This window comes from Delphinus delphis, chromosome 11 (genome assembly GCF_949987515.2).
Source record: "Delphinus delphis chromosome 11, mDelDel1.2, whole genome shotgun sequence".
Classification (NCBI taxonomy): domain Eukaryota; kingdom Metazoa; phylum Chordata; class Mammalia; order Artiodactyla; family Delphinidae; genus Delphinus; species Delphinus delphis.
This window is the reverse complement of record NC_082693.1, coordinates 7,667,465-7,679,348: the sequence shown is the minus strand read 5'-3', so window position 1 is coordinate 7,679,348 and position 11,884 is coordinate 7,667,465. Positions and strand designations below refer to the sequence as shown.

At 42.1% G+C, this 11,884-nt stretch overlaps 1 protein-coding gene across 2 annotated transcripts; it reads left to right on the top strand.

Annotated features, from left to right (window-relative positions):
* The first annotated feature begins 1,561 nt into the window (after window positions 1-1,561).
* Window positions 1,562-6,308, top strand: NANOG (Nanog homeobox). 2 transcript variants are annotated; one of them, XM_060024273.1, is made up of 4 exons: window positions 1,562-1,712; window positions 4,068-4,336; window positions 5,659-5,741; window positions 5,933-6,308. In XM_060024273.1, exons 1-4 carry the CDS (start codon window positions 1,562-1,564, stop codon window positions 6,306-6,308), a joined length of 879 nt encoding a protein of 292 aa, XP_059880256.1. The 2 variants fall into 2 exon arrangements, with proteins under 2 accessions (XP_059880256.1, XP_059880255.1); XM_060024272.1 differs by having other exon boundaries at window positions 5,659-5,745; window positions 5,892-6,308.
* Window positions 6,309-11,884: the final 5,576 nt, after the last annotated feature.

Below are 11,884 nucleotides of genomic sequence, written 5' to 3'. Positions count from 1 at the left end.
TGCTTTGTGACCGCCTGGAGGGGTGGGATAGGGAGGGTGGGAGGGAGGGAGACGCAAGAGGGAAGAGATGTGGGAACATATGTATATGTATAACTGATTCACTTTGTTATAAAGCAGAAACTAACACACCATTGTAAAGCAATTATACTCCAATAAAGCTGTAAAAAAAAAAAGAAAGAAAGAAAGAAAGAGCCAGAGGGGAAAAAAGACAAGAAGATGACTGCTTGGGAAGGAGGAATAGACAGGAGGGCGAACACTGGTTCTAAAATGAACCTATCACATTTGTTCTGGCAAGTCCGTTACAGGAATATCACCTGCCTAGAGAACGTTCTTTTTTCTCCCTGTTTTCAATTGGGTTCGTTTACAGGTCAATAAATTTTATTATTTTATATCTAGGAGTCCAGTAATGTCCCAGGTAAAATAAGAAGGTGGTGCTTTCATTCTATCACACAATGTTAGATTTCACGTTCTCTAGATTAAAATAAAAATCACAACAAAAAGGTAATTTCAAATTTAGAGGTCATGGATATAGGATCCTGAAAGAATTTCTATTAACAGCCATGTTTGTAGATCACTGATGTGTCAAATGAGTATTTAACACTTCACTTTCCTTGATTCTTACAACACAGAGAAGGTACTTTTGCCCCTATTTATAGATGAGGAAACTGAGACTTATTAAAGTGGCTGAGCCAAGATTCTATCCAGTAATATGTGTATAAAAACAAATTTAAAATCCTCCATAGTAATGGTTTATGTATAATGACTAACCCGGCACCCAGGGTCCTAGGTCCGCAGGTTCTTTCCTCTGGCTTTTGTCTTGCTGAAAAGGCTTGCTTTTCTGAAAGCTAAAAAAAACAAGAAAGAACTTAGGTGGGAGTTGAAAACAAGTACTATTTTTTAACATCAACCGATGCCTTAACATTCAGTATGTATTTTATTGTGACCTTAGAGTGAACCAAAGAGGAAAAGGGCGCTTGTTGAAGTTTCTGCATAACTAGCCTGATTTTGAGACCCCAAGGGGTCTCAAGTCAAGGGCATTGTCCTAGTGGGAATTTCAACCACCTTAGCTGGGCCTCAGGAACTGGAAGTGCATCTTTGATTTTAAAAGGTGGAAACAGGGTGAACCGAGAAGGACTTCACTGCTGGGTTTATTTTGTTTCCAGGTTCCGAGGTCCCAGTTTTCCAGTTCCCCACCCAGTCTAGGCTACTCAGCAGCTCTCTTTTGCATTACAATGGCCTTGGTGAGGCTGGCAGACAGGATTAACTCGGAATTCGCAAGGGTGTGTGTGGGCGTGGGGCTGCCAGGAGGGGCGGGTCGAAGTATGGCTGAGCCTTACTTATAAGTCTAGAGCCTCCACAAATTTTTTTGTCATTTTCCTACACTGGGCTGGTAGGCTTCTGTTATCACACAGGTGACTTCCCTTCATCCCATGTTTTTAATACTTTTACACCTGGACATCTTCACCTTTCTCTAAGCTCTTCTACCTAGATTCTTAAGCCTGGACTTTTCCTACCATCTATCTAGCTCTTTGGTTTTCTCCCTCTCCTTCAATTCAACAACATGAGTGTGGACCCAGCTTGTCCCCAAAGCCTCCGTGGCCCCGAAGCATCCAATTCTAGGGAATCTTCACCAGTGCCTGAGATTTATGGGCCTGAAGAAAATTATGTGTCCTTGCAAATGTCATCTGCTGAGACCCACGACATGGAGACTGGTAAGAAAATACTGAACCCTTGAGAGGCTAAGTTCCTTCAGGGAAAGGGAAAGAAGGAAAGAGGCTAAGGGTTATCTGTTTCCCTCTTGAGCCCATCAATATAAGCAGGTGTCATTATCTATTCATCCTCTCGACACCTCTTTTTCAACGGTAACTTGATGGGGTCATGCCCTTTCCCCAATGTTCCGGGCGATAAGAGCTGTGGACGGAGAGACGCGGGATACGGGACTCAGCCATTCAACTGTACGCGGTGTATTTGAGAGCTTACGTGTGTAGGCGCTGTGGAAACGCAAACGTGATGCGATAAACTGATGTGTAAATCTTAACGTATATGGAACGCACCTTTTGGAAATGTTTTACCTCTACTACAGTAGCGGCTGGCTCTTCCCCTAACCTCTGGATGTGAGGACATTATTGGGCAGCTGAGCTTGTAGGCACCTGCGCTATGCTCAAGTCTCCTAAATCCCGAGGAAGTGTTCACCCCATTTTACGGTGGATGATTCCAAAAGGTTTAATATACCGACAAAGTGGCGAGAGCTCAGATTTGAAATCCAGTGTGGCTTTGAATTCTATACTCTTAATATTTAGGCTTCTAATTGGTAATTTTGGGTGTGAGAGGTGCTCGGGATATTGTAAGGCTGGCACAAACTTTTTTGGAAATCAGTTTGGCAGTAGTTGTTACAAATGAAAACTGTAACAGTTTTCATTAGACCAACCTTTACCCAGGCATGCTATTTTTAACATTTATGGCATAAAATAGCTTAAAATCTGTTTACATTTATGATTACTACCATAGAAGTAAGTTGTGGAGAAAGGAATAAGTAAACAAAATAACTTATATTTGAGTGCTGGATTTTAATGTTACCCTGTTTTTCCAAATTTTGTGTTAACGTCCTTTTATAATTTCAAATGTTGAAAATACAGCTACAGCGCTGGATTGTGAGACAAATAGCTCGGGAATGAGCAATGGACATGTCCTCCTAGCAAGCCAAGTGCAAGTCTGTATAGATAATTTTTTTTTTTGCGGTACGCGGGCCTCTCACTGTCGTGGCCTCTCCCGTTGCGGAGCACAGGCTTCCGGACGCGCAGGCTCAGCGGCCATGGCTCACAGGCCTAGCCGCTCCGCGGCATGCGGGATCTTCCCGGACCGGGGCACGAACCCGAGTCCCCTACATCGGCAGGAGGACTCTCAACCACTGCGCCACCAGGGAAGCCCTGTATAGATAATTTTTAAGACATGCTCCATTTCTAGTCATTAGCTGAGGACTTTCCTTCTTAGATCTACTTATGAAATTGTGAAGTCTTTTGCCTTTTAAAGCCTGTCCATTTATTCCACGACTAGGGTAGAATTGGAGTTAAGCACTGGGTATACGTCTGTGCAAATAAATCTAAGTAATACAGGAAATAAATTTTTAGTTACAAAGTCAATAATATATGCCAGGCCCTGTGCTAGACCATTTTTTATGTTACCTCATTTTGTTTTTAAATTTTTTATTTGTTACCTCATTTTAATCAGTGAAAGAGACTCCGTGAGATATACTGTACAACACGGGGAATATGACCAGTATTTTATAATAACTATAAATGAAGTATAACCTTAAAAAATTGTAAATCACTATATTGTACACCTGTATTTATATAATGTACAGCAACTATACTTCAGTCAAAAAACCACCAAAACAACCTACGATTAGCTTAGTCCAACTGCGAAAACAAACAAAAAAACCATGAGGGAGGAATAATTTTGGAGATGAAATCACAGAGTCTGGGTTGAAACAGGAGCTTTATCAGAATTCACATTTCCCGATAGTCCTGGTATTAAGACCGGGCAGCAAACTTCATGTTATAGGGTCCCCAGAACCCGGATCATCTGTTAAAATTAAGTACGTGGGAGTTCCCTGGTGGTCTAGTGGTTAGGATTCATCGCTTTCACTGCCGTGGCCCATGTTCAATCCCTGGTCAGGGAACTGAGATTTCCCCCAAGCCACGCGGCTCCACCAAAACAAAAAAATTAAGGAGGTGATGATTAAGGTACATAAAGGAAGTTGCGGAAGGACACAAAGGTGGGAGTCAAATGATGATTCTGACCTTTGAGAACAGCCAGGGTGTGGGCTCCTGAGCTTTGACTGGCAGAAAGAAGAGGTTTGCGTCCCCCTCCGCTTCCCAGCAATACATATTAGCCATGTCCCTGACATGCAAAATGGCATTTGTGCAAAGGTTAGCAAAGTGTTCAGGATTGCTTAAAAATAAAGTTATTACTTATTATCTAGCTCTGAGGACTTTAACAGTGCTTTGAAAACAATAAACGTTCAATATTTGAAGTTTTAGAGAAAAGTGTCATTTTGTTCCCAACAGTCTCTCCTCTTCCTTCCTTCTCCATGGATGTGCTTATTCAGGACAGTCCTGATTCTTCCACAAGCCCCAGAGTAAAACTACTGGCCACGGCTGCAGACAAGAGCACAGAGAAGAAGGAAGAGAAGGTCCTGGTCAAGAAGCAGAAGACCAGAACCGTGTTCTCTCAGACGCAGCTGTGTGTGCTCAATGACAGATTTCAGAGGCAGAAATACCTCAGCCTCCAGCAAATGCAAGAACTTTCCAACATCCTGAACCTTAGCTACAAACAGGTATGGTTGTTTTCTTGTTTGATACAACAAGAAATAAGAAACAAGGTTAATTTCTATGTACTCTGTTTATGCACCCCTACAAACAAGCTAACTTTTTTTTTTTTTTTTTTGCGGTACACGGGCCTCTCACTGCTGTGGCCTCTCCCACTGCGGAGCACAGGCTCCGGACATGCAGGCTCAGCGGCCATGGCTCACGGGCCCAGCCGCTCCGCAGCATGTGGGATCTTCCCAGACCCGGGCACGAACCCGTGTCCCCTGCATTGGCAAGCAGACTCTCAACCACTGCGCCACCAGGGAACCCCACAAGTTAACTTTTAATATGAAAATGGAACTTTTTGTAATGTGTTTTGTGGCAATGTGTCAATTTTTTTTGGCATTCTTTTCTTTATATTCTTTTCCATTACGGTTTATCACAGGATATTGAGTATAGTTCCCTGTGCTATACAGTAGGACCTTGCTTATCCATCCTACATGGAACAGTTTACATCTGCTAATCCCAAACTCCCAGTGCATCCCTCCCCCACCCCCTCCCCCAATGTGTTATAATTTATTTAACCACTTCCCTTGTTGCACAAACCAGAATTGTGAAAATGTTTCCAATTTTCCTTAAAAAAAGGAAGAATATATCCCCCTATCTTCCGAGTTAGAAGAGTCCCTAGGCAACACTTGTTCTTATTAAAATTAAAATTGTATGTTTTGTTTTTATCTGCTAATCATTTTTCATATATTTATTGGCCATTTTATTCAGTTACTGGCGCCATACTTGGAAAGTCCTATTCCATGATCTTATTTTATATATATATTCTTCTACCTCTCTGATCTCATTTTCTAACTCAGAGTTTACAAAACCATCTGCAAAGTTTAGTTTATTCTGTGCTGCAACATAATTTGATATTTTCTAAACAGCTGTCCTCCTTGTGGTATGTTTCATAATTCCTGAATTAAAATACCATTATCACATTAAGTGTAAATGTGCTTATATGGAGGTGGGCTTTTCATTGCAAACCAATTACCTTTAACTGTGACTAATGGCGTGGGTAGACATTTAAATGTGAACTTCCTAGTTAGTAGCAGACTTGTGGTATGTTCTGTTCTATCTGGTTAGGTTTATTAAACATAAAGTAGCCCACTGACTTGAGGGGCTTGAAATTCACTCACAGATTGAAGGTTTAAGAAAGGACTCTAGAAGTTAAAATTTTGTTCTGAGTTTGAGATAGTTGTAGCTATCGGAAAAAGCAAACCAAAAAAACTTAATATTCTTTGATCCCAGTACATCCTGCATTACTAGTATTTTGTGTTTTCCTGTTACCTTTTCCCTGCAGGTTAAGACCTGGTTCCAGAACCAGAGAATGAAATGTAAGAGGTGGCAGAAAAACAACTGGCCCAGGAATAGCAACATTGTGACTCAGGTAACAGGAAACTTATTTTTCTGCTCTTTCCTAACAAGGACTTTTTAGATAGATTTGTATCCATTGCTGAAGCATGCAATCCCAACTTCAGACAATTCTGATTTTCCTTGTACCTTTTCAATTAATCCATCCTTCTCTTTCAAAAGGGCCCAGCAACTACAGAATACCCGGGCTTCTATTCGTACCACCAAGGATGCTTGGTGAACTCTTCCGGAAACCTGCCCATGTGGGGTAACCAGACCTGGAATAACCCAACTTGGAGCAACCAGAGCTGGAACAGTCAGTCCTGGAACAACCAGAGCTGGAACAGTCAGACCTGGTGCCCCCAAGCCTGGAATAACCAGACCTGGAACAATCAATTCAACAACTATGTTGAGGAATTCCTGCAGCCCCAGATCCAGTACCAGCAAAGTTCTCCTGTCAGTGATCTGGAGGCCACCTTGGAAACTGCCGGGGAAGGCTATAACATAATACAGCAAACTGCTAAGTATTTCAATTCCCAACAGCAAATCATGGATTTGTTCCCAAATTACTCTCTGAACATACAGCCTGAAGATTTGTAACGATGGCTGTATTATTCAATCTCAATTTGAGCCGTGACTGTATTACTTCCCTAGAATTTTTCTTTTACAATTACGTCTCTCTGCCTTGATAAGCTGCTTTTCATTGTGCCTTTTGTGTCAATTTGGGGGTGTATGATTGGTGTCTAATCAAAGAGGTTTCAGAAGCATTGGCTTCTACGGACAACATGATAAAAGATGACTGGCGGCTACAGATAACTAGGTTATAATACTGTTTTTCGGATATCTTTAGGATCTAGAACCTAACCTCAAGAATAGGGAGCAAAAGTACAAAGATGTGTGAAGAAGGATTATTCGTATTTTCTGGGATGGGGAGGCTTTACTTGTTAAGAACCTCAGTTGTTAAGGTGAAGGGTTAAGCTACAATGTGCTTCACTGATTTCCTCTACCCCTTTTTCCTTATTATACTTACAACCCCTAATTTTTTCCACCACTCTAGTATTTGTAGAAAGATGTTTTGATTTGTCCACATCATAATACTACCAGTTGGCTGGTTCATTTATAAGTACAAATAAATAAAAAAAACTACCCATTTTACATTTAGTTGTCTCTCCCCTGATTTCACCCAGTGATTCAATGAGTAAAAATCTGACTAAACATGGGAATAGTTTTTGATACGGGGGGAAGAAGTTAATCTAGACATCTGGGAGACTACTATCTTAGGAGTAAAGGAAAGGTAACCAAATATACAATACTAGATGACTAATTAAACCCGAACAAACTTATTTCCTCCTCGTGTGTGTAATGTTGAAACAAAATTTGTGGTTGTTTGCAGTTAAAGGAGAGTGCCACATCTGGAAGATCGGGAGCAAAGACGTGATAAACAAGAGTTCTTAGGTTTGTAAAGAGGCTAAATGAAGGGCAGCCAGGGGCGAGGCAAATAATGTAAGGTAGAGGGAGCTGAGGGAGGAGGGGGAAAGGTGGACGAATTAGAATCTCCCCCTGTAACTCACATATGAAAGGTTCTGTGACTGCTCTTCTGCCAGAAAAAGCTATGTTGAAATAGGTTTTCTTTTCTTTTTCCTCTTTTTGGCTGCGCCAGGTCTTAGTTGCAGAATGTGGGATCTTCGTTGCAGCATTTGGACTCTTACTTGCAGCAGGCGGGCTCCTTAGTTGTGGCATGCTTGCAAGAGATCTAGTTCCCCAACCAGGGATCAAACCCTGGGCCCCCTGCAGTGGAAGTGCTGTGTCTTACCCACTGGACCACCAGGGAAGTCCCCAAATAAGCTTATTTTTAAATGACAGCTTTGACTTCTTTTAATTTTTTTTTTTTTTTTTTTTTTGCGGTACACGGGCCTCTCACTGTTGTGGCCTCTCCCGCTGCGGAGCACAGCCTCCGGACGCGAGGCCCAGCGGCTATGGCTCACGGGCCCAGCCGCTCCGCAGCATGCAGGATCTTCCCGGACCGGGGCACGAACCTGTGTCCCCTGCATCGGCAGGCAGACTCTCAACCACTGCGCCACCAGGGAAGCCCGACAGCTTTTATTTTTTACGACACTGTTTAAATGTGTAGACCAGCTACACAGCACAGGTTTTGTTTTGTGTTCTTGTTTTTTTTTTTGGTGGGGGGGGCCTGTGGGATCTTAGTTCCCTGACCAGGGTTTGTACCTGCGCCCCCTGCAGTGGAAGCGTGGAGTCTTTACCACTGGACCGCCAGGGAAGTCCCCCCAAAGCACAACTTAATGCATTGTTTTAATGTATCAATCTACTAATGTTTAACATTAAAAAAAATCATAGATCAATATATAAGTAAATTCTAAGGCTGATTTGGAATATAATTTTATCTTTTTTTCAGGTAAACTGTGTTCTCTCCTTAGAAGGAACTATGCCTGATACTAACCCTTTTTTTAAATGTCCCTTTCCCATCCTGGCTGGCCCCAAGTTGATCTGATTGGAAGCCCTTTAATTCCTCACTCTGCCTTCTTGTTCCATGGAAATCTCCAACTTGCTGCAGCAGCAGAGATACTGAGAATAACCAGAGAGGTTTTCTTAGTCATTTCCCTCGTGGCTTCCCCCGGTTTTCCAATGTTGCTCTATAATACTGTCAGACCCAATGAGTTTAGACATTTGACTAAAGAGGAAGTCAGGGATAATTAATTTCTGCCAAGACCTAAGTTCACACAGTATTCATTTTGACTGGCAGATATTTTTGCCAAGCATCGTGTTAACTGAACAGAGAATGGAAACAGAAAGCATTGATTGTGCTACATGAAATCACTGTCAGCACTTTTTTTTTTTTTTTTCCGGTACGTGGGCCTCTCACTGTTGTGGCCTCTCCCGTTGCGGAGCACAGGCTCCAGACGCTCAGGCTCAGCGGCCATGGCTCACAGGCCCAGCCGATCCGCGGCATGTGGGATCTTCCCAGACCGGGGTATGAACCTGTGTCCCCTGCATCGGCAGGCGGACTCTCAATGACTGCGCCATCGGGGAAGCCCAGAGAGATGGATTTTTGATGTTCATCATTTTATTTGCTTTTGGAAATTAGCCATTTACAGAAATGCCATTCATCTATTGTTTCTTTCTTTTTTTAAGATTTTTCTTTAATGTGGACCATTTTTAAAGTCTTTATTGAATTTGTTACAATATTGCTTCTGTTTTATGTTTTGGTGTTTTGGCCCCGAGGCGTGTGGGATCCTTAGCTCCCTGACCAGGGACTGAACCCGCACCCCCTGCATTGATTGGAAGGCAAAGTCTTAAACCACTGGACTGTCAGGGAAGTCCCTCATCTATTGTTTCTTATCCCCAGTAGGTATTAAAGGTAAAAATCCTAAGGCGGCAGGATAGTAAAATCCACAACCACCTAGGAACCAAAGAAAGTTTTTATTTTTTTTATATATATTTGTTTATTTTTGGCTGCGTTGGGTCTTCGTTGCTGCGTGCAGGCTTTCTAGCTGTGGCGAGCGGGGGCTACTCTTAGTTGCAGTGTGCGGGCTTCTCATTGCGGTGGCTTCTCTTGTTGCAGAGCACGGGCTCTAGGCGCACGGGCTTCAGTAGTTGTGGTTCGCGGGTTCTAGAGCACGGGCTCAGTAGTTGTGGCGCATGGGCCTAGCATGTGGGATCTTCCCAGACCAGGGCTCAAACCCGGGTCCCCTGCATTGGCAGGTGGATTCTTAACCACTGGGCCACAGGGAAGTCCCCCAAAGGAAGTCTTCAAAAAGTCTTTTTTTAAAAGACTGGATATTTTGATTGCAAAACTAAAAGAATCTTACTATTAAAAACTAATTTAAGCAACAGAGAAATACATAATGAAGTGAATCTAGTAAACATTAGCAATTTAGTATATTCCTACAGGTGTTTTTAGTATATGTAACATGGGTGGTTTTTACAGGTCAATTTTAATGGGCTGTTAATACATTGTAACAGGATTATACCATACATTCCTCTTCTGAAAGCCTTTTTTTTTCCACTTGGCATTACACTTTTCAGCCTCTTTGCATGTCAAAATTTAGAGATCTATCTGAGATACTTTAGATGAATGTTAAAACCTGACAACTACATTCAAGCACATTAAGATTCCCTATTTTCCTCATTAAATGTTTTAGCCGAGGTTGAAATAGTTTCTTCCTTCAATATTCTCTATCAAAGCATTTCTGATAACGAAAAGAGTGAAATTCAGGTAAGCATGTATCTTTCCCCACCAATGAATTTAACTGCTGTATTGACTCATGCTAACTGCTGTATAATATTACACATAATTTGTTTCTGTTTTGATTATTTGCCATTACAAATTATGTTGCTGTTAACGATAGCAATTTAAAGTCTTTCAGTTATCCTTGCTTTTGGTCATGGGATTACCAAGTATATAAGTATAATAGAAGGGAATAAGGTGAAAAAGGAAATTATAAAGTCACCTGCCAGCCTCTCTCATCCTTCCACATCCCTTTTGAAAATCTTGCTCTCTTCATCCTCCTAAAGGAGGTGGATGTTACTTCCAATGTCATATTTACTTTATTATATTTTAGCTTTTAAAATTCACGTTGTCTTGATTTTCAGCTTGCGTCTCCATTTCAGTTTGTGACTGAAGAAAAGAGGCACGCTAGGTTGAATTTGCCTGGGTCTTCTGAATTCCACAGTCTGGATTCAAAGCCCAGAAGTGGGAGGAGTATAGACTTTGCTTAGTGAATTTCAAGCACCCAGTTCTCGGGGTAAAGGACAAATTTCATCCTGTTCTGAATAATCCTACTATTCAGAAAACTTGGTGTCTACAGGGAAAAAAACGCCATGACTTTGAGACCCAAAGGTAAAGGCAGACAACTGCGAGACGAGGCAGGAAAGGGGGGAGGGCCCTTAGTAAATACTGCATGCCTCCCGGGGCCCAGTGAGCTTTGCCTCAAGTGGGAGATAAAGGGAATTTGTTAGATAAAGAAGCAGTTGGGGCCGACAAAAGCTTCTGGCACAGGAAGTTAGTTCGACCGAAATGTAGGCATTTGAATAGATTCCTCTGTGTGAGGTTGAAGTGAAACCAGATTGAAAAGCAGCAGCTGGTGGCGAGCTTCTCCTTAAGGGCTTCCCAGTTCCTGGGTGGTTGATGTCTACCCTGTGGTCCTGGGAGAGAGTGTCCTTGAGAATTTTAAAAGGTTAAATGCCTGGGAAATTAATGCAAAGTAGCTCTACCTCCAAGTATTAACTGCGAAGCAAGCTACTGAACAGAAAACCTCACAGATCAAATTGAGATGCTAGAATCCTATTAAATGAATTAAATTCACATGGCACAAAGCACGGGGCAGGAGATGGGTCAGTCTAATGCACTTGGGGTCTCAAGAGGGACAGAAAGTGTAGCAATGTTCGTGAGACCCATCTCTCGGATGCATGATGTGACAATGACTGAGGATGGAGGACGAGAATTTGAGATTGAATTAAGGCCACGGTTTTGCAGAAATGTAGCTGGACAGTCAGGCAGGCTTGCTCTGTCTAGGACATTGAAGGCGGCAGGTACTCCTGGCCACAAACATAGTTCTCCTTAGCTTGATGAGCAGCCGTGGAGTTTATTTTCACAACTTAGGCAGAATACAAGTGGAGTTGGAATGGGTGTCACCAATGGATGGCCAGTTTAAGAGCTATGGATGTTGGGTGCCTCTAGGACATAAGGATATTTAGTGATGGAATAAATAAGAGTATTGGGTTCCTCTTGCTCCTCCCATTCTGTTCTGTGTTCTGTGCACATGTACATCTAAATCTCATGTCTTATTTAGCTATAGTTAATGTGCCATATAGGTTACGTAAATTTCATTTGTTTTCCATAGTCAGAGTGAATATCCTCAGACAATACAGTAAATGCGCTTTACACCGATTTACACCCATTAGCCACACAATTCCTGTCCTTCTGCAACTCTTCCCTAATTCTTAGTTAGCCTCCCCCAGATCCTAGATATCATTTCTTAGGTCTCTTATCCGTCCTCAGCCACTAAAACCAACAATCCATTCCCCAAACTGAAAGGTTTTGTGGATTCCTTCAGTGCTGTCTGATGAACCATTAAACACAAGTGCGCCAATTCCCACAGATTCCCTGATCAATTTCTATCTCGTTAAGTCAATAAAAATGGTTCCTTTTATCTACT

Excerpts from the sequence above, each read along its gene's own strand:
- NANOG (XM_060024272.1), top strand. The coding sequence starts at position 1,562 with ATGAGTGTGGACCCAGCTTGTCCCCAAAGCCTCCGTGGCCCCGAAGCA. Across the intron at positions 4,337-5,658 it reads TGAACCTTAGCTACAAACAG|GTTAAGACCTGGTTCCAGAA; the intron begins GTATGGTTGTTT and ends TTTTCCCTGCAG. Across the intron at positions 5,746-5,891 it reads ATAGCAACATTGTGACTCAG|GGCCCAGCAACTACAGAATA; the intron begins GTAACAGGAAAC and ends CTCTTTCAAAAG.